This window comes from Agelaius phoeniceus, chromosome 21 (genome assembly GCF_051311805.1).
Source record: "Agelaius phoeniceus isolate bAgePho1 chromosome 21, bAgePho1.hap1, whole genome shotgun sequence".
Taxonomy (NCBI): domain Eukaryota; kingdom Metazoa; phylum Chordata; class Aves; order Passeriformes; family Icteridae; genus Agelaius; species Agelaius phoeniceus.
The window spans coordinates 7,143,966-7,165,793 of NC_135285.1; the positions used below are offsets into that span (position 1 = coordinate 7,143,966).

Below are 21,828 nucleotides of genomic sequence, written 5' to 3' on the forward strand. Positions count from 1 at the left end.
TCTGAAGGGCTGAGCCATAGCAGGTGCCAGCCAGGAAATGAGAAACAGTCATGAATCTTAACTGATCCATGTTGGGCTTTCTTTTTGCTTTGTTTTGTTTTCAGAGTACAAATTCAGTGCCAGGTGGACCAAAGTCATGGGCACAGCTGAATGGAAAGCCAGCAGGACAAGAAGGTGGTGAGTATGATAAACAGAGCCTAGTATGTGCCTGCTTTTCCCAGACAGGCGTGAGATGGGGAGGGCTCCATTTCTTCCTGGCCTCCCTGTCAGCCTGGTGCAGAGTGGGAGTGAAGCTGTGAGTCCTGTTTCCAGTCTGTGTGCTCTGTTGGTTGGGATGATGCAGCTGAGTCAGTTCAGGGCTGCCAGTGCAAGACATGGCTTGGACAGAATGTGTCTCGTGGCCACATGGAACCAGAGCAGGTCATGCTCCTGGGATGCAGCAGGGAGTTCTGGGAGGGGAAGGTTCTGAAGAGGAAAGGAAACATTTGCCCCCATCATGAGCATCTTCAGTCAGCCCAGAGCAGTGTGTAACAAAGGTGCAGTAAACACTGTGAAATAGGGGAGGGATTGATTTAGAAGAGAAGAAGAAAGGGACATTGGAGAGGGGAAATGTAGGTATCTCCATGGGCAGTAGCAGGGGATCATCACCTGACTGGGTAGTCAGAAGTGAGGCTGGAATGTTCTTGTACAGGATCTGTGATCCAAGGGAGTTGCAGTGGGTGGCAGTGGCAGTGGAGCTGCTGCAGGGTGCACTCGCCTACACATTGGCTGAGGCCTTGCTGTTAAGTGTCCCTCAGTAACTGTGCTGCTAATGGCTTCTGCTTGACTGAGAATCCTGAGGCAGTGTTAACATGAATTGGGAGTTTAGTTGTGTTCAGATGCATCCATTTCCACACAGGAGGTGGTTTCCAGCTGCACTGAGTAGTGCCATTAAAACCATAGTGAGAATAACAGCTCAGTTCCACTGTTATAATGTGAACAGACCTGAAACCATTCACTTGTCAAGTGAAATTGCAGAGATATTTGAAAGAACAGACAGCTGCTGATTGCACAAACAGAGGGGACAAATTTATCCTAAATTAAATGAGGCCCTTAATGAGAGGGTATTTCTCAAAGGATAAATGTTAAAGCAGAGACTTGTACTCGCCTGAGACTGGTGGCCAGTGCAAAGACTGTCTTGTTTGGTTAATTGGTACTTTTATGACTCTTTCTGTGTAGACCTGTACAGTCATTTTGAAATCTGATCATCTAACAATGTTCTTAAAGGATTTTTTGAAAACTCATTTTAGGTCACACTTAACAATGTAGAGCTCTCAACCCAAGAAAACAGTTGCCTATGTGGCTAAGAACAGCTTAATTAGAAGGTAATTGAATTACAGAAGCATCAGAAATCTGTCTGAAAGGATTTCTTAGGGCATCCCATGCTTGCACCTCTTCTCTAGTGGCACTGAACAATTGCTTTTCCTTCTTAGCTAATTCAGGTATTACAGGCAAAGAGGAGAATCTCTTGCTTTTTGCTCTTTTTAAGTCTTAGAGCTATAAAATCTCTTTTGGAGGATGTATCCTGAAGAAAAATGGCCTAATAAATTAATGATGGACTTGTCCATGCCTGTGTCTTTGTATAAAGGACATTTGGAGAAATAAAAGGGGCACCAAACTTTTTTTCAGTGTGGTGCTGCTTAGTGTTAGAGTACAAATTGTTAATGGCTGCATGTAAATAGTCCTCAAATGGTGGAGCCTTACCTGAGGGTAGATGTCTCCCCTGAAGGACACATACCTGCCATTCTAGTTCAGTAAAAATCAGAACTCTTCAGCAAGTCTTTGCCTAATTTATTGCAAAGTAGCTATGTCCTTTTCAAGTATTTTCATCTATCTAAAATTGAAAGTGTTTCATGCAGCTGTTGCAGAGTCTTTCCTGGAAATTTCACATGGGAGGTCTTGTGCAGTGTGCAAGTTCCAGAAAACTGGAAAAAATAAAAATTACTTAAGCCAATCTGTCTTGATTCTTCAGGGCAAGGAAGGAGAAAGATAGATGGGACTCTTGTCAAGTCTTCAGTACTCATGGCTGATACTTCTAATGGAATTCTGAAATGCCCTTTTTAAGAGAGCTTTTTAGCCAAGTAACACTAAGAAACAATTCTCAAAAAAGCAAATCTTTTAATGTGTAATAGTACAATAATGCTTGTAATTTCCTTTTATTCAGTGTTATCTTGCCAACAGATTTAGGAGAATTGCTGTGTTTCGTGTTCCAGTCACTGGCAGATCTTTAGAATTGACAGAGCTGTTGTTCTGGAGTGACTGATGACTCAGCAAGACAATTTGCCAGTGACTAGAAATGAACCTGACCTGATCTGGCCAGTGATCTGCGTCTTGAAAATGCTGCAGCAGGGAGGAGAGCATAGAACATCTGCCCTTACCCTGTGGTGTTTCACTGATCAACAGAAATTTTAACAATAGACTTCCGTGGCACAGTGAGGTCTGAGCAAAAAGAGTCTGAATAGAGATGTCAAATACTTGATAGCAGGGTATCAGTTATGAGCGATCTTGCAGAATTCATATCTCTGCCTCTGTCTGAATTCTGTACTTCCCAAAAATAATTGGAAGCTGAGAAAGTTCACTGACTTTGTTGAATATGACAATTTAAATGAAGAACCTGAGTGTGGGAGTGCTGGGTGAGGACACGTGTTGTCGTGTTGGTGACAGTGTCTGAGAGCGTTGGGGATGTGAAGTGAGGTGCTGGTACTGTAGTAATTTGGGCTTAAATGTGCCAGAGGCCCAGATTCCCAGGAAACACATTTCCAGGCTGATGTCATCAGGGAATTGAAGCAGTGGAAAGATCTTCTCTGAGTCCCACACTTATTTGTCTGACAGGTTCAAGGGCCTCAAGCCGACTGTTATCCTTCTCTCCCGAGGAATTTCCGACGCTGAAAGCAGCTGGCGAGCAGGACAAGGTTGGCAAAGAAAAGGGCGCCTTAGATCCGTCGTATGGGCCAGGACCAAGCCTCCGCCCCCAGAGTGAGTGAAGGATTCTGTCTGTCTGCCTTATCCCAGCCCAGTAACCCCACCAACCCTGTTTTGTACCAAGAACTTCATCCTTACATTTCTTTTTATCTTTTTGAGCTTACACGTGTCAGGCTGCTTAGCAGATGATCACAGATTGGCATGTGGTGCTGATGTTCTGTGGTCCAGACAGCCAAGTATGGACTGTCTTCTACTACATTGTTTAATAAAAATTGCTGTGTGATTTTGCAAAACAGGCCCCTTCCCGTGCTGGGGGAGCCACAGTGAAATCAGTGTGTGGTGTAATGTGGCTTCTCTTTCACTGTTTTTGCATCTAATTGGCCTTAATTCTGCAGGGTAAGGACTGTGGAGATGGGGAACACTCTGATAGGAGCTCAGGTTTATTGGCAAATAAGGACACCACTGGTGCAGCAATTACTTAGTAACAGCTGATGCTGCTCCTCTCTTAAGAAAATAAACACAGTTGGAAATTCTTCTTGATCCTTGCTATTTTTCTACAACCTTGGGGTAATTAGGTCTTGACCAGAGTACTTGAGCTTTCGAGACTTTCTGGCAGAGTAGCTGCCTGCATTTACAAATATTAACATAATTATTACCTCCTTTGCAGATGTCACCAGCTGGAGGGAGGGCGGTGGGAGGAACGTCACCTCTGCCACATCTCTGACCGCCTCCCCTGCTGAGCTGGGCAGCAAGACCCCCAGCTCTGGAGACGGGGCCCCCTCCTCAGCGAGCGCCAGCGATGCCAAGGAGCCGTCTCTCCGCCCAGCTCAGCCCCTCCGCAAAGGGGCCTCGCAGTTCATGGGAAACGTCTACCAGCCTCCCACCTACCACGACATGCTGCCTGCTTTTGTGAGTGACCCTTCCTCCACACCTTTGTGATGCCCTTCACTCTTAAGATAAGGGGGGAGTTCAAGGCAGCTGGGATGTGTTTTCTGGACTTCTGGTTGGCTTCCAGAGCTTGCTCAGGGATCCTTCTCTTGACATGTTTTTAGTCTGTGTAGCACAGCCTTGCTCAGCCCAAGGAGAAGTTGTCCAGTTGTCCTTTTCCCTCTGGAGCTGGAGAGGGAGCCATTAATTAGCATGTGGCCTGTGGGGCAGCCAGATGTGAAATGTTTGTTTCCCCTTTGTGCGGGTGCAGCTACCATGCGCATGTTGTAACCCAGTCTGGGTAAACCTTCCTGTGGCAAGGAGAAAAACCAGGCTGTTCTGCTTTGCCTCATTCCAGATGTGTCCACAACAGCCATCTGAGACCCCTGCATCGCTGGAGCGAGGGTCATTCCCTGTTCCTCAGCTTCGGCTTGAGCCCCGGGTACCTTTCAGACAATTCCAGATGAATGACCAGGATGGGTAAGGCTGCCATCACTTTCCCACTTGAGAGGCAGGTTCAGGGTGTGACATGAACCTTAAACTAGGCAAGAATTTGGGCCAAGGATGCAGTTCCATGTGTGAAGCTGCAGGCACCAAAGGGGAACCCTGTTCTTTACCCAAAGCAGCAGAGCTTTTCTCCAGCTATAACAGCAGCTGAAATGCTGCAAGACTATGAGCATTGTGTGTCTGAAGAGCAGGCAGACATGGGAATTGGGGTGTGATCCTAGACTGGAGGGGCTGCTGCTCTGATCTGTAAGTTCTAGGAAGTGGGTACCAGGTATACAAGGGCAAGAAACTGCTGGACAGGGAGAGAAACTTGGATGCATTGTATGTAAGTGTATATAAGTATTCATGTGCATAGTAGAAAAGGACTGATTTGGTGTTACAAACTCAGCTCTGCATTCTTTGATTTTCTTTTTGCTGACCAATTCTGTGTTTCCCTACAGAAAAGAGAACAGGCTCAGCCTGTCTCGCCCAACGCGCCCAGTTCGGCAGCAGCTGGAGCGAGTGCCCCGGCCCACCATCATCAATGCAGAGAACCTGAAGGGGCTGGATGAGCTGGACAATGATGCAGATGATGGATGGGCAGGTAAAGTGCCTCCGTGCTCTGGCTTTGTGTAGTTGTGAAATTGGTGTAAATGATGACACAATGGATCCTTCTGATCCTTCCATCACATTGTGCTCAAGGAAGTGGATCTGAAGACTCCTAAAATCTGAAAACACCAAGCACAGCAGGAGGGATAGTACTGTGGGTGCTGGGAAGGAGAATTAGTCCTGCCTTTTCAGTCATGGCATTCAGTATCCAATTGCACACAGTCTGGCTTGGCGACTGCCCTCTCATTTGCAGCCCCCACTCCCAGGCTGTTTGCTGCTCCTCCTCTGGGACCAGTCCAGCTGTTCACTAGTGTGTGTCCACACTGCTCACATATTTCTTGCCTGATGTAGCTGAAGTTGTCCCTGCTCATTGAGGGAGGTTGGTAGATGACATTAAAGGTCCCTTCCAACCCAAGCTATTCTGTGATTTCCAGGACCAGTGCTGGACATTTGGCTTTGTGAGTAGTTCATGCCAAGCCTGTGTGTCCTGTCATTTAGTGCTAAAGGGGAGCATAAGTTTTATCAGGACAAGGGGCCTGTTTCTCTCCTCTCATAAATCTGTTTTCCCTTGCTGCCTTTGTAGGCATTCATGATGAAGTGGATTATTCTGAGAAACTAAAGTTTAGTGAAGATGAAGAAGAGGAAGAAACTCTTAAAGATGGACGACAGAAGTGGTAAGAAGTCATTGTGTTTGCACCTACAATTTACCTTTAGTAAAAGTGAGCTTTTAAAACTTGTTCTAAATGTGGAGACTTGATCCCCTCTGATTTGTTACTGTGACTTCATTGATTTTACTGGGCAGTGTTTGAGTGGTCTTCAAGGCTTTGTGTAGGTCTAGCAGCTGACTTCCAGTTTGCCAAGCTTTTTTCCTCCTCTTTTCTCACCTTTATCCTGCTGCACAATAGTGGAGTTGATCCTTATGTACCTTCAGAGAAGCACATCACTTGTACTGGTGGTTTTTTGTGATTTTTCCTTTTTATTAGTCAGTTGCCTTTGCCACTTGATTAGGCTCCAAGTGCTTTTTGAAACAAGTAGCAGATGCAATAATAAAGCTGTTTATGTGACAGGAACAGCTGGGATCCCAGAAGGCAGCGACAGTTGTCCCTGAGCTCTGCAGACAGTGCAGATGTCAAGCACACCTTGGAGGAAGGAAAGAATTGGAATGATTCAGTTGCTTTGTCCCGGCCAGTCCGGAAAGCACAGGATTCACAGCAGCCTCCAAGGAAGCTGAATGGCTGGAGCTCTGGCTCAGAATACCAGGTAGGTTGAACTCATGAGGATGAGCTGGAAGCCCATCACTGTCCTTAAGAGGCCAGTTTAACATTTTACTGGAAATGGGATGCTGATGAATTTCTCTATTCTTAGTTTATATCCACCTGGAGAGAAATCTATCTGCATAGCACTTCCACTAGGGAAAAGAAATTGAAGCTGGTCCAGAACAGTGGGGTTGTCAGTGAGAAAATGGAGTTACTGAACCAAATATCAATAGCTCTTCCCAGTAACAGGGGGATTTGTGCTCGAGGATAGAGGGGAGGGAGTCAGAAGGGGATATTGTCACCATGGGATGCAGATCTCAAGATAGAGGTGTTGGTTGGATCACACCTATGGAGGAATGTTTTTTCTCTGGCAGAAGCCCGCACTGGGAAGTGTTCTCAGACAGCAGTCCCTCGAGGATAAAGAAGAAAAGGTGCCTGTGAGACAGAAGTTTGTGCACTCTGAGATCTCTGAGGCTGTCGAGAGAGCCAGGAGGCGACGGGAGGAGGAGGAGCGGCGAGCCAGGGAGGAGCGCCTGGCAGCCTGTGCTGCAAAGCTCAAGCAACTTGATCAGAAATGCAAACTGGCTCAGAAGAATGGGGAGACCCAGAAACACACAGAGAATGAAGATGTGCGACCTCCCAGCACAGAGAAAAACACTACACAAGAGAATGGCCATGCTTTCCGTAAAGGTACAGGAACACTGCCTGCCTCACCCTGTAAAAATTGCTTTTTTTGCTGTTATGCTGATATTTTAGTTGGAGTGGGGGAGTTCCTGGGAGGGAGTGTTCAGAGGGTCCTTCAGCTGCCCTTGAGAGATCAGCTGCTGCTTGTATTCTGCATAGTATTTTGGGTTGTTGACAAAGGTTGATTAAATAAAAAAAGCTATTAAAACAAATGCAAACTTCAGTTGCCTTTATCTGTGCTCAGTGAGCTGTGCTAGCAGAGGGCTTGTTGGAATGGGCCTCATGGGCTTCTCATGATTGGATGATAATATTAAGTGCTCGTGGCCGTAGATCAGAAAACCAGTAAGTGCTGCCAGGTGTAAGAACTAATGGGGAAAAGGACTTTCTCCCCAGTGCTTAAGCAGAAGGCTGATAGTAAAGGAGGATCTCAGAATTTATCATTAAAATAAGATGGACAAAACCCTCTATAGGGCTGTCAAGGTAAAGGATGTGCTGTACATGATTGAAGTAAGGTTCAGCCATGTGTTACAATCAGGACATGCCCACAGCTGTGTATGTTGTGTGGTGGTGGTGCAATCCCAGCTCTGTCATGAGCAGGCTCTTGAAGGATTGTTTTCTTCTCTGCAGCAACCCCTGAGTTTCACACACAGGATGCTTCTGTTGGCTATCTGGAAGAGGAGAGTCCTGCTCCAGCAGCAGCAGCCCAAAGCAGCAGTGAGGAGGAGCTCAGAGAAGCTCCCTCGCCAGCACAAGAATTCAACAAATACCAGAAGTCTCTTCCCCCACGATTCCAGAGGCAGCAGCAGCAGCAACAGCAGCAGGTAAATGGCACACAACCCATTTTCTGGACCCCCAGTAAACCATTGTCTTTGCTCAGTTCTCAACACCATCAGTCTTTGGGCGGGGAGGAGATAAATGAGGTTTTACCCTGGCCTTTTTCAGTACTTCTCATCTTGGAAATATCCTGGAAGTGCTCTCTGTGGGCTACATGGGTTTTCCTTGCACCCTATGATGCCTGAGCTGTCGTGGGTAGAGCTCTGCCAGGTTTGTCACTTGCCTGGGAGAAAAATACAGTGCTGTCAGAAATGTTGACTTGTCTTGCATGGTTGTCTGGGCATCTCCTGACAATTGGAACTCTTAGGACTGTGTGGTTTGTGGCAGAGCTCTGGTTTGCAAATGTTCATGAGCAGGAGAAGCTGCGGATGTTCCCACATCCAAAACCATGAGTGGCTCTCTTGGTGCTTGTGTAGGCCTGGCCCAGGGGAGGTTCTGTTCTTTGGGCTAGCCTTGAACCTGATGAACGTCTCTTTTTACTCTCTGGCACAAGATGAGCTGCTGTTCTTCAGCACTGCTGCAGTGCCTGAATACACAGCACAGGGGAAGGGGAAACCCTTGGGGTTCAGCTGCTTCCATTTCACTCAGCACTTGCTGTATCCTTACCATTGTAGGTATGGGTAGCCATTTGCTTGCCAGGGCAAACTGTGCTTAGTTTGGCAAGTTCCTGGACTGCTTCTGGACTTGGAGGGAGTTTGGGAGTGGCACACTTCTCATTCCACCTCCTGCCTTTGCAGAGGGGCTGATCCTTTGCTCAGCTCTCACCTAATACCTACTTAGATTTTTTTTTTTCTGTGAGGCTCTTTGAGATCATTGTGTTCTTTGCACTGTAAAAATGTTTGGTCTTAAATGTTTCATTTTTGTTGCATTGAAAACTCTTCTGGGGCACTGAGACCTCAGCTGAGCTGCTTTGTGCATCTTGGCTCTTGCCTGACCTTTCAGTGCTGTATGTGCCATACGTGCTGTGCAGCTCTGCTGCCAGATGCAGTGAGTCTCTGTAGGGCAGCAGAGCCAAACCAAGGGACAGAGTATTCAGGCTTCAGATAATGCAAAGTGAATTGCCATTCTTCATAAAATAACCACTTGAAATGGGATATCATCAATGCTGCTGCAGATCTTAGGGAAGAGCTCACAATTGGCTTTTGCTCAGTAATTGCTCTTTTATGGATGTTCCCTGTGCTCATTGCTCGGCAGTTGACATTTTCATGATTCAGATGTACAGCAGCAAATGCTGCCTAATGTTACTCTTGAAAAGAGCTGCTCTTAAACGAAAAAAATTGGATGTCTTTGCTGTCATGCTAATAATACCACAGGTCATCACTAGTGGAAGAACATGAAGTTTTATTTTATTTTCTCTTATCCTCTGTGATGTTAGTATGTATGAGGCAGTGCATGTTTTGGCTGGCTTGTATTGCTGCTTTGGTAGCTCCATGAAGAGAATAAAATGGAAAAGTGATGGTATTGTGAAGGCAATATTTTCTCCAAGGTACCAGAGGACTAGGTAATGTAGATATAATCTGCATTTATCAGAGCCTTCCTGCTGTAATGATGTGTCAGATTCAGATTTAAAGGTGTCTCTTTTGCTCTGCAGTTGGGGATTGGCTTTTTTAATAAACAGTTCCAGTATCTGACACTGTTGTAAGCTTAGCAAAAAAATATGGTGGCACGTTTTGACAAGTAAGTAGATGCATTTGATGTTAATTGGAGCTGTTTAGTGTTTGAAAGCTTTCTTCAGTACACAAAACTCTTTTCAAATATATATTATTTTTGGACCTTCAGCAAAAGTTAAATGTCAAATCAAATTAGCATCATGGCAGTCCTCAGCTAAAGGAAGGTGGACTGGCTGTGTGGGAGATGGGGAAACAACCTGCAAGTGCCAGCCTGTCTCTGAAGGATGCCCAGGAAACACTCTAAAATATTAATAGCTCTCTTAATGTGATTTAGGTTGTTTTTATCTAATCTGTTAAGCTGACAGGGGTGGAACTAATATATCTACACACTAAATAAATTAGAGATGCATTTCCTGGAAAATGTAACATCTCCTGAAGTATTTGGTTCCAGTTAGGAAGTGGTGTTTGACAGGAAGCTGTCCTGTATTCATTCAGGAGCGTTAAAAAGATGCAAATGGTGGTCTTAAAGCTGATCCCTTGTGTTTGGCCACATAGCCTGGCCCACAGTGGTGTGATAGCCTGGCTGCTCTGGTATTACAGAATAACGACTGCCAGATTCCCAGCTGGGAGTGAATTAGCCCTGTCTGCCCCACTCTCCCATCTGATCAGAGATTGATCCTTTGGTGGCGCGTGTTTTCCTTTGGCTGACCAGCACCCCAGTGTGATTGCTGGCCGCACAGCCATGTCCAATGGCCCATGGTGTTCCCTGCAGGAGCAGCTGTACAAGATGCAGCACTGGCAGCAGCAGGTCTATCCTGCCCCGTCGCACTCCCATCCCCAGCGGCCGTTCTACCCGCCGCACCCGCAGATGCTCGGCTTCGACCCCCGCTGGATGATGATGCCGTCCTACATGGACCCTCGCATGGCCCCGAGCCGCACCCCCGTGGATTTCTACCCTTCAGCCCTTCACCCTTCAGGTGAGCTGTTGCCAGTGTTTATCTTGGCTGTTGAGTTGGTTCATATCTGGAGATCTGCTGTGTTGTCTTAACCTCTGTCCAGACTTTGCGTTCTGGCTGGCATCCCTTCTCTGGGGGTGAGAAAGCTGGTTGCAGTGGGAAGTGGTGGGAGACTGGGAGGGAAGACATGTAGACATGTGTCTGTCCATTCTCTGCACTGCAGTGGGAGACATTCCCCGACTGCTTTCTGACCTTAGTGGATGTGACTGATCTTGCCCCTTGGAGGAAAGGGTAGCAGATCCACTGATCTTGCCTGTTGGAGGAGAAGGATGAGTTTTGGAGTTACTGTAATAATGTAAAATCTTAATAGACCCCTTTTAGGCAGTGTGATGGACAAACCCTGTAGTTCCTGAACTGTGCACTTTGCACCTTCCTATATTGTCCTAATCTTCAGAGGTGTGAGTGTAAACATCAGGATGTATAAATCATTCCCTGGAGTTGGTGGATTGCTTGATCCCAAGCCAGTGATGCTGTGTAGTGTCTGTGTGGGCTGGGCTGTGAGAGCTGTCATCTTCTGTATCACTCCAGGTGTATTTCCCAGCTGTGCATTTTCCAAGCCCAGGCTTTACAAGGGAGGTTTCCATGGCTGCAGCCTGGCTGCTGCCTGAGAAGGGAGTCAAGCTAGGAGATTGTTAAATTCTTCTTGTTTGTGAAATCCTGGTGCTAATGGCATGAACTCTGTTGTGAGCAGGAATTATGAAGCCCATGATTCAGCAGGACTCCATCAGTGGGAGCAGCTGTCGGTCTGAAGATCAGAACTGTCAGGCAGGGCAGGCAGAGAGGAAGACTGCTCCCTTGGATCCTGTGCCAGTGTGGGGCCAGGACAGCTACACACCCCTGCAGAGCAAAGGATACTCCCTGTCACATCAGAAACAGGCTGACAACATGAGCATGGAGGGGCTGCATGCCAGGTGAGTGCAGAATTCCCCTGTCCTCATGCATGCTGGGATGGGAGGTGCTGCTGTAAGCCATCTGCTGAAAAGCAGGTGTAGAGCTGGCCTGAAGGATGTCTGTGAGCAGGCCCAGGTTCTGATCTGGGAGCACCCTTTCATTCCTGAGTGTTTTAGCTGGTTTGCACAGAGCTATTGAGCTATCTGGCCAGCTTGGAGCCTGTTTGGAGGGAGAGGGGGACTTGCCACCTACATGGGAAGGTATAAAAAGCCATGAGTCAAAAAAATCTGATGATTGCTACTTTGTGTCCTACTTTGGACATTCTAAAACGAATTCTTTGTTTTCAGATCTCCACATCATTGGAGGTTAAATCTCCCTTCCTTTCTTAAGTTTGCTGCCCATCATAGGAACTGTTTTTCTTTATCATGTATTGATTTAACAAACCAGGCAGTACAGCCTGGGGCCACAGCAGCTTTGCCCAGCACTTTGGTATTTATAGGTTAATTGCCTCATGGTTTACCATAAACTGCAGTTTATTTCTTTTCACCTCTTGTATCTAGCCTGGGCCCTTGGTTTTCTGCTGTGCTCTGCATTACCTGACTTTCCTTTGTTGTTTGTTCTGTTCTCAGGAATGAAAGTTACTCTGCTTCTGGAAGGCCAGAGAGTCTGAGCACTCAGCGAGATCTCTTTGAGGAGAGAAGGGAGGAGTATTTGAATGCTTTTGACAAGAAGGCCCAAGCAGACTTTGACAGCTGCCTGTCCTCTCAGAGGATAGGCCAGGATCTCTTGTTCCAGCACCAGGAGAGTGTGCAGGAAGCCTGTCCTGCTGGCAGCCGCCATGCGAACCTGAGGTGTTCACCCCTGGAACCTGATTTTATCCAAGCAGAGAAGAAGCCTGAATATAACGGTTGGGATATCAGCCACCATCAGAAACCTGCAGAGACAGCAGCAGAAGCTGCTGAAGAAGTACCCCGGGATGAGCAGTCCTTCAGTGCTGACCCCTGGAAGAAAGAAGGAGCCAATCCCAAGCAGGCCACTGAAGAGACACCAGAGTGGGCTCCTGAGAGCCGCAGCACCAGCGGGCAGCCCCAGGAGCAAATGGGGAGGACACGGCGGTCAGGCCCCATTAAAAAACCAGTCCTGAAAGCCCTCAAGGTGGAAGAGAAGGAGAAGGAGATGGAGAAGGTTAAACTGGAGGGAGAGGACAGCTCACGCCCGCTGAAGGAGAAGGCAGCTGTTCAGAAGGTAGAAAATGAATCAGATGACTCTGCTGCCTTGCTGAACTCCACGCGTTACCTGCTGGATGACAAAGGTTCTTCCCAAACCAGCCTTGCACGAGAGGCTGAGAAATCCCAAGAGGAGGAAGAGGAGGAGGAGGAGGAAGAAGAGAAACCAGAAAGAACCTGGGAGAACAAGCTATCCAGAGAGAGCAGCGATCTCCCTCCCACAAAAAGAAACAACTGGATCTTCATCGATGAGGAGCAAGCCTTTGGTGGGAGAGGTCAAGGGCGCGGGCGAGGGAGAGGCTTCAGAGAGTTCACTTTCAGAGGCCGAGGCACGGTTGTGAGCAGCAGGGGCGTCTACAACAACAACAACAACCAGAGGAGCAGCCGGGGCCGAGGGCTCCGGGAGTTCAACCAGCCAGAGGACTTCCCCAGGGGCAAGCCAAGGCGCCGGATTGCCAGTGAGACACACAGTGAGGGCTCAGAGTATGAGGAGCTCCCCAAGCGTCGCCGGCAGAGGGGCTCGGAGAACAGCAATGAAGGCTCTGTGCTGGACAGAGAGGACAGTGATTTGAAAAAGGGAGACTTCAAAGAGTCTTGGAGGTCCAACAAAATCTATTCAGATGATCACAATAGCCTGGATCCTAAGATAAGGGCTCCAAGAGCCTTTGGGAGATCACTGCCACCGAGGCTGAGCAACTCTGGCTATGGGCGAAGAGGGTTCATGGAGAAGCCCACCCAGTGGCAGGGCAGGAGTGGGGGAGGAGGGTGGCAAGAGTACAGCCACTCCTCTCCATCAGACACTTTTGGGAGCAGGCAGCAGTCTGACAGGGACTACATTCAGGATTCTTACAAACACACGGATTCCTTCTCCAGCCGGGTTTTTGATGAGAGTCATCTGGATGACAAAAGGCACTTTTTCCAGGAGGATTACTCAGCAGATCAGGAGAACATTGAGAACAGGCCCTTCAGGAGGCGGCGTCCTCCCCGCCAGGACAAACCCCCACGGTTCAGACGCCTCAGGCAGGAGAGGGAATCAGTTGGGCAGTGGAACCCTGAGGAGGGGGGCCCTAATCTGCTGCCCAGCCAGTGGCCTGGCAGACCCAAACTGGGCACTGCAGAGAAGAGCAGCATCTCGGGCAGACGCTCTCCTGAGCTGTCCTACCAGAACTCTTCAGACCACGCCAACGAGGAGTGGGAGACGGCATCTGAGAGCAGCGACTTCAGTGAGCGGCGGGAGAGAAGAGATGGAGCTCCAGAGAGTGAGGGCCAGCTGGAAGGTGGCCTCAGCACTGGGAGCTTGGGAGAGAAGAGGGAACTGGCAAAGAGGAGCTTCTCAAGCCAGAGGCCGCTGGTGGACAGGCAGAGCCGCAAGGCTGAGCCAGCAGGGTTTGCAGAGCAGTCTGTCAGGACTGGTGTGGGAGCAGCTTCCAGATATGAGAACCAGCAGAATGGGACCCTGATAAAGAGCAAAAGGTAAAGTTGTTTTCTGATCTGTGATATATGCAGATGTTGGAGTGGACACACCCCATGCATTTTCTTCTTGTCATTCATATTTGCATTCTACTGACAAAACTAAATCCTTTCCCTTCTTTCTTGTGTAGGTCTACAGAAGAAGGAGGAGGCCTTGGCAACACCAGTGGTGGGAGCAGCCACTCCATTTATAGCTTGGATAGGGCCTCCCATGTGAACTCAGAGAGTGCTGAGGGGCCAGGTAAAAAGCCAGAGAAGGAGCACAAATCCACTGCACAAAGAGCAAGTGAGAAGGGAGAGGCCTTGTCACAGTTTGAACTGAGTTATGGAAGTGAGTATCTTGATTGATTTGTTTCCTTAAGAGGATAACATATTATGGCTGACTGATTAAAGCCAGACTGATGCAATCCAGTGTAATTTTTAATATCAGGTTAGGGGCTTTTTTCCATTTATTTATAGAAACAAGGAAATTCTTGTGTATCTAAATAGAAAAATGTTGTCGTTAAAAATTAAACACAATAGAAAAATTGTTGTCGTTAAATTTTAAACACAAACTTTTCAGCAAGATCTGACAGTGTCTCTAATGTTTCTTCTATAGAAAGTTTGTATTTAGGGAAAATATTTCTGTATTTCTCTCTAAGATGCTAATGTATTTAGGCTTGAAATTTATGTTGTGGGAAGGAAGTTGAGAGAGCATCCAGAGTGGGGAATGGGAGGCTGAGCTAATGGCAAGGAGGCAAGAAATTAGTATCTCTGAAAAGAGAATTACCTGAGTTATCACACAGCTCCTCTGGCTGAAGTGTGCTCATCTTGAAACAGAGGAGACAGCAAAGTCCTGCAAGATAAAAGTGGCTGGTAGATGTCAGCAGACTACATTCTTTTATATTCTAAATGTAGCTGCTATGTTGCTAGGTGAACTTATTGTGGCATGGATCCTCTTTGGAGTGCACTGTTTAAATTACTGCAATTATAAAGCTTTATATGCACACACATGTGCACTGTGTTCTCTCTGTGTGCTTTGTTCAGGTACCATCATTGATAATCGGGTGTCGAACACAGCAGAAGAGAATGAAGTTGGTTCCATGGCAGGGGAAGGTTTCATTGAGGTTCTCACTAAAAAGCAGCGTCGTTTGCTGGAAGAGGAGCGAAGGAAGAAGGAACAGGCTGCTCAGGTGAGGAATGGCAGGCAGAAAAGTTGGACCTGTTACGTGGTTTGGATTGAAGTCAGAGAAACAGGGCCCCAGAAAGTGTTTGTATGAACAGAAAAAGGTACAGTTGACAGTGCCAGAATAGTACAGATCCTGTATTGGGCCCCAGAATTGTATTTAGGGCCGCTGGTATGAAAAGGAGAGTTTGATTTCTGACCATTCTTGGCTTGCAGCAAAATTGGTAATTGGGAGTTAAGTTTCTAGAGTCGTCTTCATCCAAAGCAGCTTGGCTCTCTAAGCCAGCTGCTGGCTCTTTGGTGGGATATTGGGCAGCAGGAGCGGTGCAAAGCAGGATGACTTTGCACTCTGGCTCTGTTGTTGTCAGAAGAAAACCTCACACTGCAAAAAGCAGCTCTTGCAGCCTTGTTAGCCTGGGGGAACCTCCCAGCCTGACACCTGTGCCTTTCCTGTCACAGGCACCAGCCAAGGCCCGCGTCCTTCAGTCGCACATTCCTCCACGATTCGCTAAGAAGCAGAACAGCCTGTGCTTGGAGCAGGGTGATGTAACAGTGTCTGGAAACAGCCTGGGCACAGAGATCTGGGAGAGCAACAGCCCAGGTAGGCTTGGGTCTGTTTGCTCCAAAGGGTCTCACAGAGCTGGAGTCCTCTGGGGTGTGCAGCAAGGATGGGGTCCGTGGTTCAGAGGAGACAGCCCTCTCCTGTCTGATGGTGGGAGGGGAGCTGGCAGACATGTGGAGCAGCCTCTGTGCTAAGCTCCACTGTTCAGCCATCCTGCTCCTGTTGCTGGCCATGTCAGTCTCCTAATCTGCGTCTTGGGTCTTTGTTTCACATCAAGTTACTACAATACAGCATTTTATAGCTGCTTGGGCTGGATCTACTTTTTCTTATTTTGCTTTCCTACATTTTCTCATCTCTAGCCTTGAGTGGTTAGTGCCTCCCTTGTTTCTCTCTGACCTTTCTCTTGTTATGTTCCCTAAGAAATCTCCTCCCTGTTCTCTTCTCTCGCTCCTCATACCCTGTGTTCTCTGCTGCATCATGTCTCAGATGTCTGGGCAACACTTAATGTTCTGAGGTGGTGAAAATACCCTTTCTCATGTCTAGAAATGGAAGGTGGATGGTGTAATGTGTACAGGGTGTGCTCATAGCTGTGTTTCAAGCAGCTGAACCCTGCCCTCCATTCTCTTCCAGCACTTTCTGTTCAGTCTCCTGGCAGCGATTCCTGGAGCAAGCCTGTAAATACCTTTAATGGTACTGAGTCCAGCACCGAGGTAAGTGGCTCCTAAGGTGCCCTTCAAGGTATTGTGTGTATAAAGTATTAATGCAGGTGGCTTTTATGCTTCTCATTGCTCCATCTGTGCTTAGTGACTCCCAGCTCTGCTTGTGCCATTTTAAACCGTCTCTTTGCAGTTTTAATTTGAGCTTGACGCTGTTCAAATCTTGACCTAAAGAGCCAAGCCAGCACTGCTTGGTGTTGTGTGTGGGTATAAATCTGGAGTAACTGTGTGATAGAGCTATTCCAGGGTTATGCTCATCACTGGGTGCACACTGTGGTCGAGGAGGGTGGAATCCCTTAGGTCCTGTTTGTGCCTTGTGCCTGTGAGCAGTGTATAGCTGTAGCCTTAATGCAGGGAGGGCAGAGGAGTTCCTGAAGGCTTCATCTCTGGAGACCAAGAGTTGAAATTTGGTTTGGGTCCCATGTGAAGCGAGTTTGGCAGTCTCAGCCTAGCTGTTCTGTGGGACACATTTCCTTACTCTGAAGCCATGGTCTGGTTGGTGCGTCAGTTCACCTGTCTCAGGGCTGTGTAGAGCTGAAGGAGCAGCCAAGGCGTGTTGCAGGTCAGGCCCAACTCCTTTGCAGTTAACCAGGATGGCGATTTGAAAAAGGGAAGTGGTCTTGCTGTTTTCTGGGATGTTTTTCCTCGGTGATGCTGGGTCGGAGTCCGGGGCTTTAACACATTTCGTGCTTTGCATAGCAGGGATTTAAAGGCAGCCAGGGGGATAGTGGCATTGACTTGAGCGCGGAGTCTCGGGAATCCTCCGCGACCTCCTCTCAGCGCAGTTCTCCATATGGCACCCTCAAACCAGAGGAGATGAATGGGGCTGGCCTGGTGGACTCAAAGCCTGACTGCCAGAAGGAGCAAGTGCAGAAGCAAACTGATAAAAAGGTAATCTGGATTCGCAGCCAAGCCAGAGCACAGAGTGAGAGACGTTGTGAAGTGGTTGTGTTGTTCTTGATAGCATTTTTAAGGCTTGAGGTTGGGTTATTCGGTCTTTGTGTCTCAGCCTCTCTGCTTTCCTGTTAAGGATTCAGATCAAGGCTCAGGACAGAACAAGGAACACAAGCCCGGACCAATCGGCAACGAACGCTCCCTGAAAAACAGAAAGGGTTCGGAGGGAACGGAACGGCTGGAAGGGAATATTCCCCCTGTTAATGGGGTGGAAATTCACGTGGATTCTGTACTTCCTGTGCCACCCATTGAATTTGGAGTAAATCCTAAAGTGAGGATTGAATTTAATTTTATCTTCTTGGTGGTTTGATCTTGTTGAGGCATGAAAAGTGGTTTGAGGCAGAAGGATTATTTAGAGGAAGCTTCCAGCTGTAGGTTTGCCTTAGATTTCCTTACTGACACAAACCAGGTACACAGGATGTTCTGGCAAACATTTAGTGTCCACTTGGAAATACTGTCCCAGGGACCAGCTGGGGTGGTAACAGAGGTGAGGGAGAAAATCATGGCCAAGCTTTTGTCTGCCTCTGGGGGTTGCCTGCTGCTGAGTGCTGAGAAGTGTTTTCTGTTTGCAGCAAGGCTTACTAGAGATCAATCTTAAGTTTGTAGTGTCATAATTCAGGCTAGAGTCATTAACCATGAAAAACAGAGGGGTGGCCCATGGATCTGGATTTGAATTTTTTGTGTTTTGCTTTTTCAGGACTCTGACTTCAGTTTGCCACCTGGTTCTGCCTCTGGCACTGCAGCTAACCCTGTCACCAAATTGCAGGATGCCTTGGCCAGTAATGTAAGTACTTTTTTCTTTTGGCATTGATTCATTGGAGATACTCCTTAGGTAAATGTCAGATGCTTCCAAAGAGAGGAAGCATGTCTGCATCATATTTCATGCTTAGTCAGCACATACCACTGAAATCTAAAATGGAAATCTCATGATACTGTGGTAAAATGAGTGTCACAAACACAGAGGTCATTATCATTGTGACCTATGTAAAGCCATCTCTGAGATGGCCAGTCTTTTCCCCTGAGACACACAAGTGTTGGACATGGCCATGATGCAGATGATGACATGTTTAGACCCAGACTGCCCAACTTCCTCAGAAGGTTTCACCTGTCACAGCAAGGCAGAGAACTGTGACGTGGTGGTCAGGCCTTTTTGGAGGTTTCCCAGCTTATTCCAGCCCTCTGGGGATTTCATTATTTTCTGTGAAAGAGTGAGCACACTGAAAGCCCAGCTCGTAGCTCAGCTGTAGACAGCAATGTGAGACACACACAAAGCTGCTTTTGAAATGTCTTCAAGTTTGTAGGCTGTCTGCTTTTGATTTTGGAGACTTGTCTTATAGGGTGTTTCTTTTCAGAAACAGGTTTTGTCTGAAATTTAGGTAGTTTCTAAGTAGGGTACAGCAAGGAGAACTCTTCTGCAAATGGAAGTTTTTGGATCAAACTGATGTTAAATGGAAGCTGATAAAGTTCAGCATAGAGGGGTGTCTTTGCACATAACCAAAGCCTCCTTTATTGCAAGAGCAGAATGGGCCCCAGTTGAATGTGGTACTTGGCTCGTGCAGTACCCTTGGGGACTGAATTCTTTGATGTGCACTTACTGGAGCTGCCCAGCTGAAGCTCTGTCAGCCTTGGTGGCTCATACTGTTCTCCTAAGAGTTCACAAAAATCAGAAATATTCACCTTTTATGACTCTCCCCTCAGGCAGGGTTAACACAGTCCATTCCCATCCTGCCAAGGGATCATCACCTCCAGCGCTGCATCAGCCTGAACCCCATGTCCTTCCCCAGTGCTGACCTGACTCTTAAGGTAAGGAAGATGAAGGTGTCTGGATACCATGTCTCTGTGGGGAGATCTTTCCCAGAGTATTTTGTTAGGTATTGCTAAACTTTAATTAGCTTTTGTGGAAGTTGTGCATATGTGCTGTTCAACATGAGTGCAGGGGTGTGTGTTTGAAGTCCTGAATGCAGGAAGTCCTTGCCAATTGTAGAACCAAGTGCAACAGAGCTTTCCTGTTTCTGTACTGGGCAAGGTGGCTGCTCAGGGATCCTGGGAAGCCTGGTGGTGTAAAGAGAGGGAAAAAGCAAACAAAACCCACCCAAGTGTACAAACAAGAACAACAAAACCAAATAAACCAAACCAAAACCCTACTCCATCCCAAATTTGAGAAGCTCAGCAAATACCAAGGGAATTGAGTATTTGTGAAAGGTTCTTGTCCATTAGAAATTGTTGTAGAATCCCCTGACTTCAGACCTGTCAGCTTTCCACTATGCCTAGAGTGCAGGGAATTTGAGCTCAGAGGACACAGATGAGCAACTGTAGGCTTTGGTAATGTCCTCCCCATTTGAACTGTCTGTAGTTATTGTTCTTTGTTTCCATAGATGGAGTCTGCTCGTAAAGCTTGGGAAAACTCTCCGAGTTTACCAGAACAGAACTCCCCAGGAGGTGCAGGCTCAGGCATCCAGCCTCCTTCCAGTGTTGGCGCTTCCAACGGTGTCAGCTACAGCTCTTTTGGTGGAGTTTCTATGCCTCCCATGCCTGTGGCATCTGTAGCACCTTCTGCATCTATTCCAGGTACCTGCAAACTGCAGCAACCTTTGCATTGTCTGGTTGTTATCTGGGAACCATCCTCTGGTTCTCCTAGGTGAGAGCATGGTGAGAAGAGCTTCTGTGTAGAGTAACTGGCTGGCTGGTGTTTGACAGATCCTTAACAACCCAGGCAAGGCAGAAAGAGGGACTGTCTCCCCATTTAAAGAATGTGACTGGTGAAAGCTTAATACAAAGACAGCTTTCCCTGTGTAGTGGCAAGTGTCTGATGTCTCAATAGATCTTGGTTACCCTTTACTGTGTGCCCAGTAGAATAGAAGCAAAGAGACCTCTGGCTGAGAGGCTTCAACGGTCCCAATATCATTATCAGCCATTCCTCTGCTTGTTTTGCCTTTGAAGCCACAGGTTCTGAGCACCTTTTGCTTTTAGCAAAACAGCAACTGGCTTACAGCTCACAGAACTCTGGGAGAGGGCAAGGTGTTGCTGCCTTTTAGTTAAAGGAAAATCTTAACTCAGTCATGTTAGTGTGTGTAATTAGGGAGAGATCTTGGAAAGAGAAAATGTGCTGGGATTCTCTCCATGGGATGACTCCTGAGTCCCAAAGGGCTTCTCATGTATGCCCTGTCTTTCTCATGTCTCAGTTCAGGAGCAGAGTGAAATGTGTAGTGACTCTGTTGTTAGCTTCCACTTGGTAAACAGATTGTTCCAAGTCAGGTGATTTCCTTCCTCACCCACCCTAATCTTGCTGCTTAATCCTGTGGTTCATATCTGCACAAAAGCACAGGAGTGGCACAGCAGTTACTAATTGGTGCCACCCTTGGGATGAATATGACTTTTAGATCTCATGTGTCAAGGCATTAAATGCTGTGTTTGCTCTTTCTGTCTGTCAGAGCTGCAAGATGAGATGATTGCAGAGCAGATTTCTGGCATTTAGTTCAGAGTACAGGTTACCAACTTCTGAGCTGCTAGTGTCTGATTCTTTTGTGGAGGTGGGAAACCTGGGTTTACATTTAGCCTCTGACAGGAAGGTATGATTAATTCTCAGCAATCCTGCTACTGCTGATGTTGGTTTGTGGATTTAGGAGCTTTACAGACACTTCTGAATGGGTACTATGTTTGTGTTAACTTGCTGAGAGGTGGGAAATAGTCTTGACCTGCAAATCTCTGCAGGCTGCTGTGCCTGTATCTCCCCTGTACCTTGAATTTACAGCCTGCCTTTTGTGATGTGCAGGTAACCATATTCCACCCCTGTATCTGGATGGCCACGTGTTTGCAAGTCAGCCCCGCCTGGTCCCTCAGACGATACCTCAGCAGCAGAGCTACCAGCAGGTAAGGGAGCAGTACAGCTTGCAGGTGGTTCTTCAGGGATTCTTCATGGTGGAACTTAAGGAACAAAGAGTAATTTTTCACTTTCACAATCCAAAGGAGATTAGATGTGGCTCCCTTTAGGTTCCTTGAATGCTGCTTCCCAGTGGGTGTCAGAGGTTAGTGAAACTGAAGGGAGGGAATTGAGGAGTTCTTCCCCTTCTGTACCAGTGCCCTTGGACTGCTTTTAACTGAAGCAGATGCTGAGGCCTGAGTGAGATGAAGTGACTTTTGGTGAATTCCCCAGCCACTCAATAATAATGGGTAACTTTACTAGTAAGTAGGATGTTGATATGGCTGGGGAGAGCCTCTTTCAAGGTAGAGTGCAGGCAGGTGAGAGCTGGGATTGTCACTGCCTGCTCTGTGTGAGGAGCAGGTTGGTTCCCTCGTGTCCATCAAATGCCTCTTGCAGGGTGCCTGGGCAGTGTGTTCCCAGTGTGTGCTGCTGTTCTGGGGTAAAGGCCCAGTGTAGGTAATTGTCACTACAGATGGACTCATGCAGGAAACTGATGGGTTTCTAACAGCCCTGGAGAGTTTCTGGCTCCTATTGTACCT

The 21,828-nt window shown here is 47.4% G+C and overlaps 1 protein-coding gene across 6 annotated transcripts in view; it reads left to right on the forward strand.

The window, feature by feature from the left end:
* PRRC2B (proline rich coiled-coil 2B) overlaps positions 1-21,828 on the forward strand; it is a 46,628-nt gene that overhangs the window by 15,697 nt on the left and 9,103 nt on the right. For 5 of the 6 annotated variants that reach the window (XM_054646586.2, XM_054646587.2, XM_054646590.2 and 2 more), the window contains exons 5-26: positions 105-177; positions 2,872-3,015; positions 3,629-3,870; positions 4,247-4,368; positions 4,836-4,978; positions 5,567-5,657; positions 6,051-6,243; positions 6,614-6,929; positions 7,551-7,744; positions 10,140-10,344; positions 11,075-11,294; positions 11,904-13,973; positions 14,102-14,301; positions 14,997-15,142; positions 15,595-15,736; positions 16,328-16,407; positions 17,113-17,304; positions 17,444-17,638; positions 18,065-18,151; positions 19,066-19,170; positions 19,743-19,935; positions 21,140-21,237. In XM_054646586.2, the coding sequence (XP_054502561.2) occupies positions 105-177; positions 2,872-3,015; positions 3,629-3,870; positions 4,247-4,368; positions 4,836-4,978; positions 5,567-5,657; positions 6,051-6,243; positions 6,614-6,929; positions 7,551-7,744; positions 10,140-10,344; positions 11,075-11,294; positions 11,904-13,973; positions 14,102-14,301; positions 14,997-15,142; positions 15,595-15,736; positions 16,328-16,407; positions 17,113-17,304; positions 17,444-17,638; positions 18,065-18,151; positions 19,066-19,170; positions 19,743-19,935; positions 21,140-21,237 (5,451 nt within the window). The remainder of the gene's footprint in view (positions 1-104; positions 178-2,871; positions 3,016-3,628; positions 3,871-4,246; positions 4,369-4,835; positions 4,979-5,566; positions 5,658-6,050; positions 6,244-6,613; positions 6,930-7,550; positions 7,745-10,139; positions 10,345-11,074; positions 11,295-11,903; positions 13,974-14,101; positions 14,302-14,996; positions 15,143-15,594; positions 15,737-16,327; positions 16,408-17,112; positions 17,305-17,443; positions 17,639-18,064; positions 18,152-19,065; positions 19,171-19,742; positions 19,936-21,139; positions 21,238-21,828) is intronic. The other variant, XM_054646589.2, reaches the window with a different exon arrangement.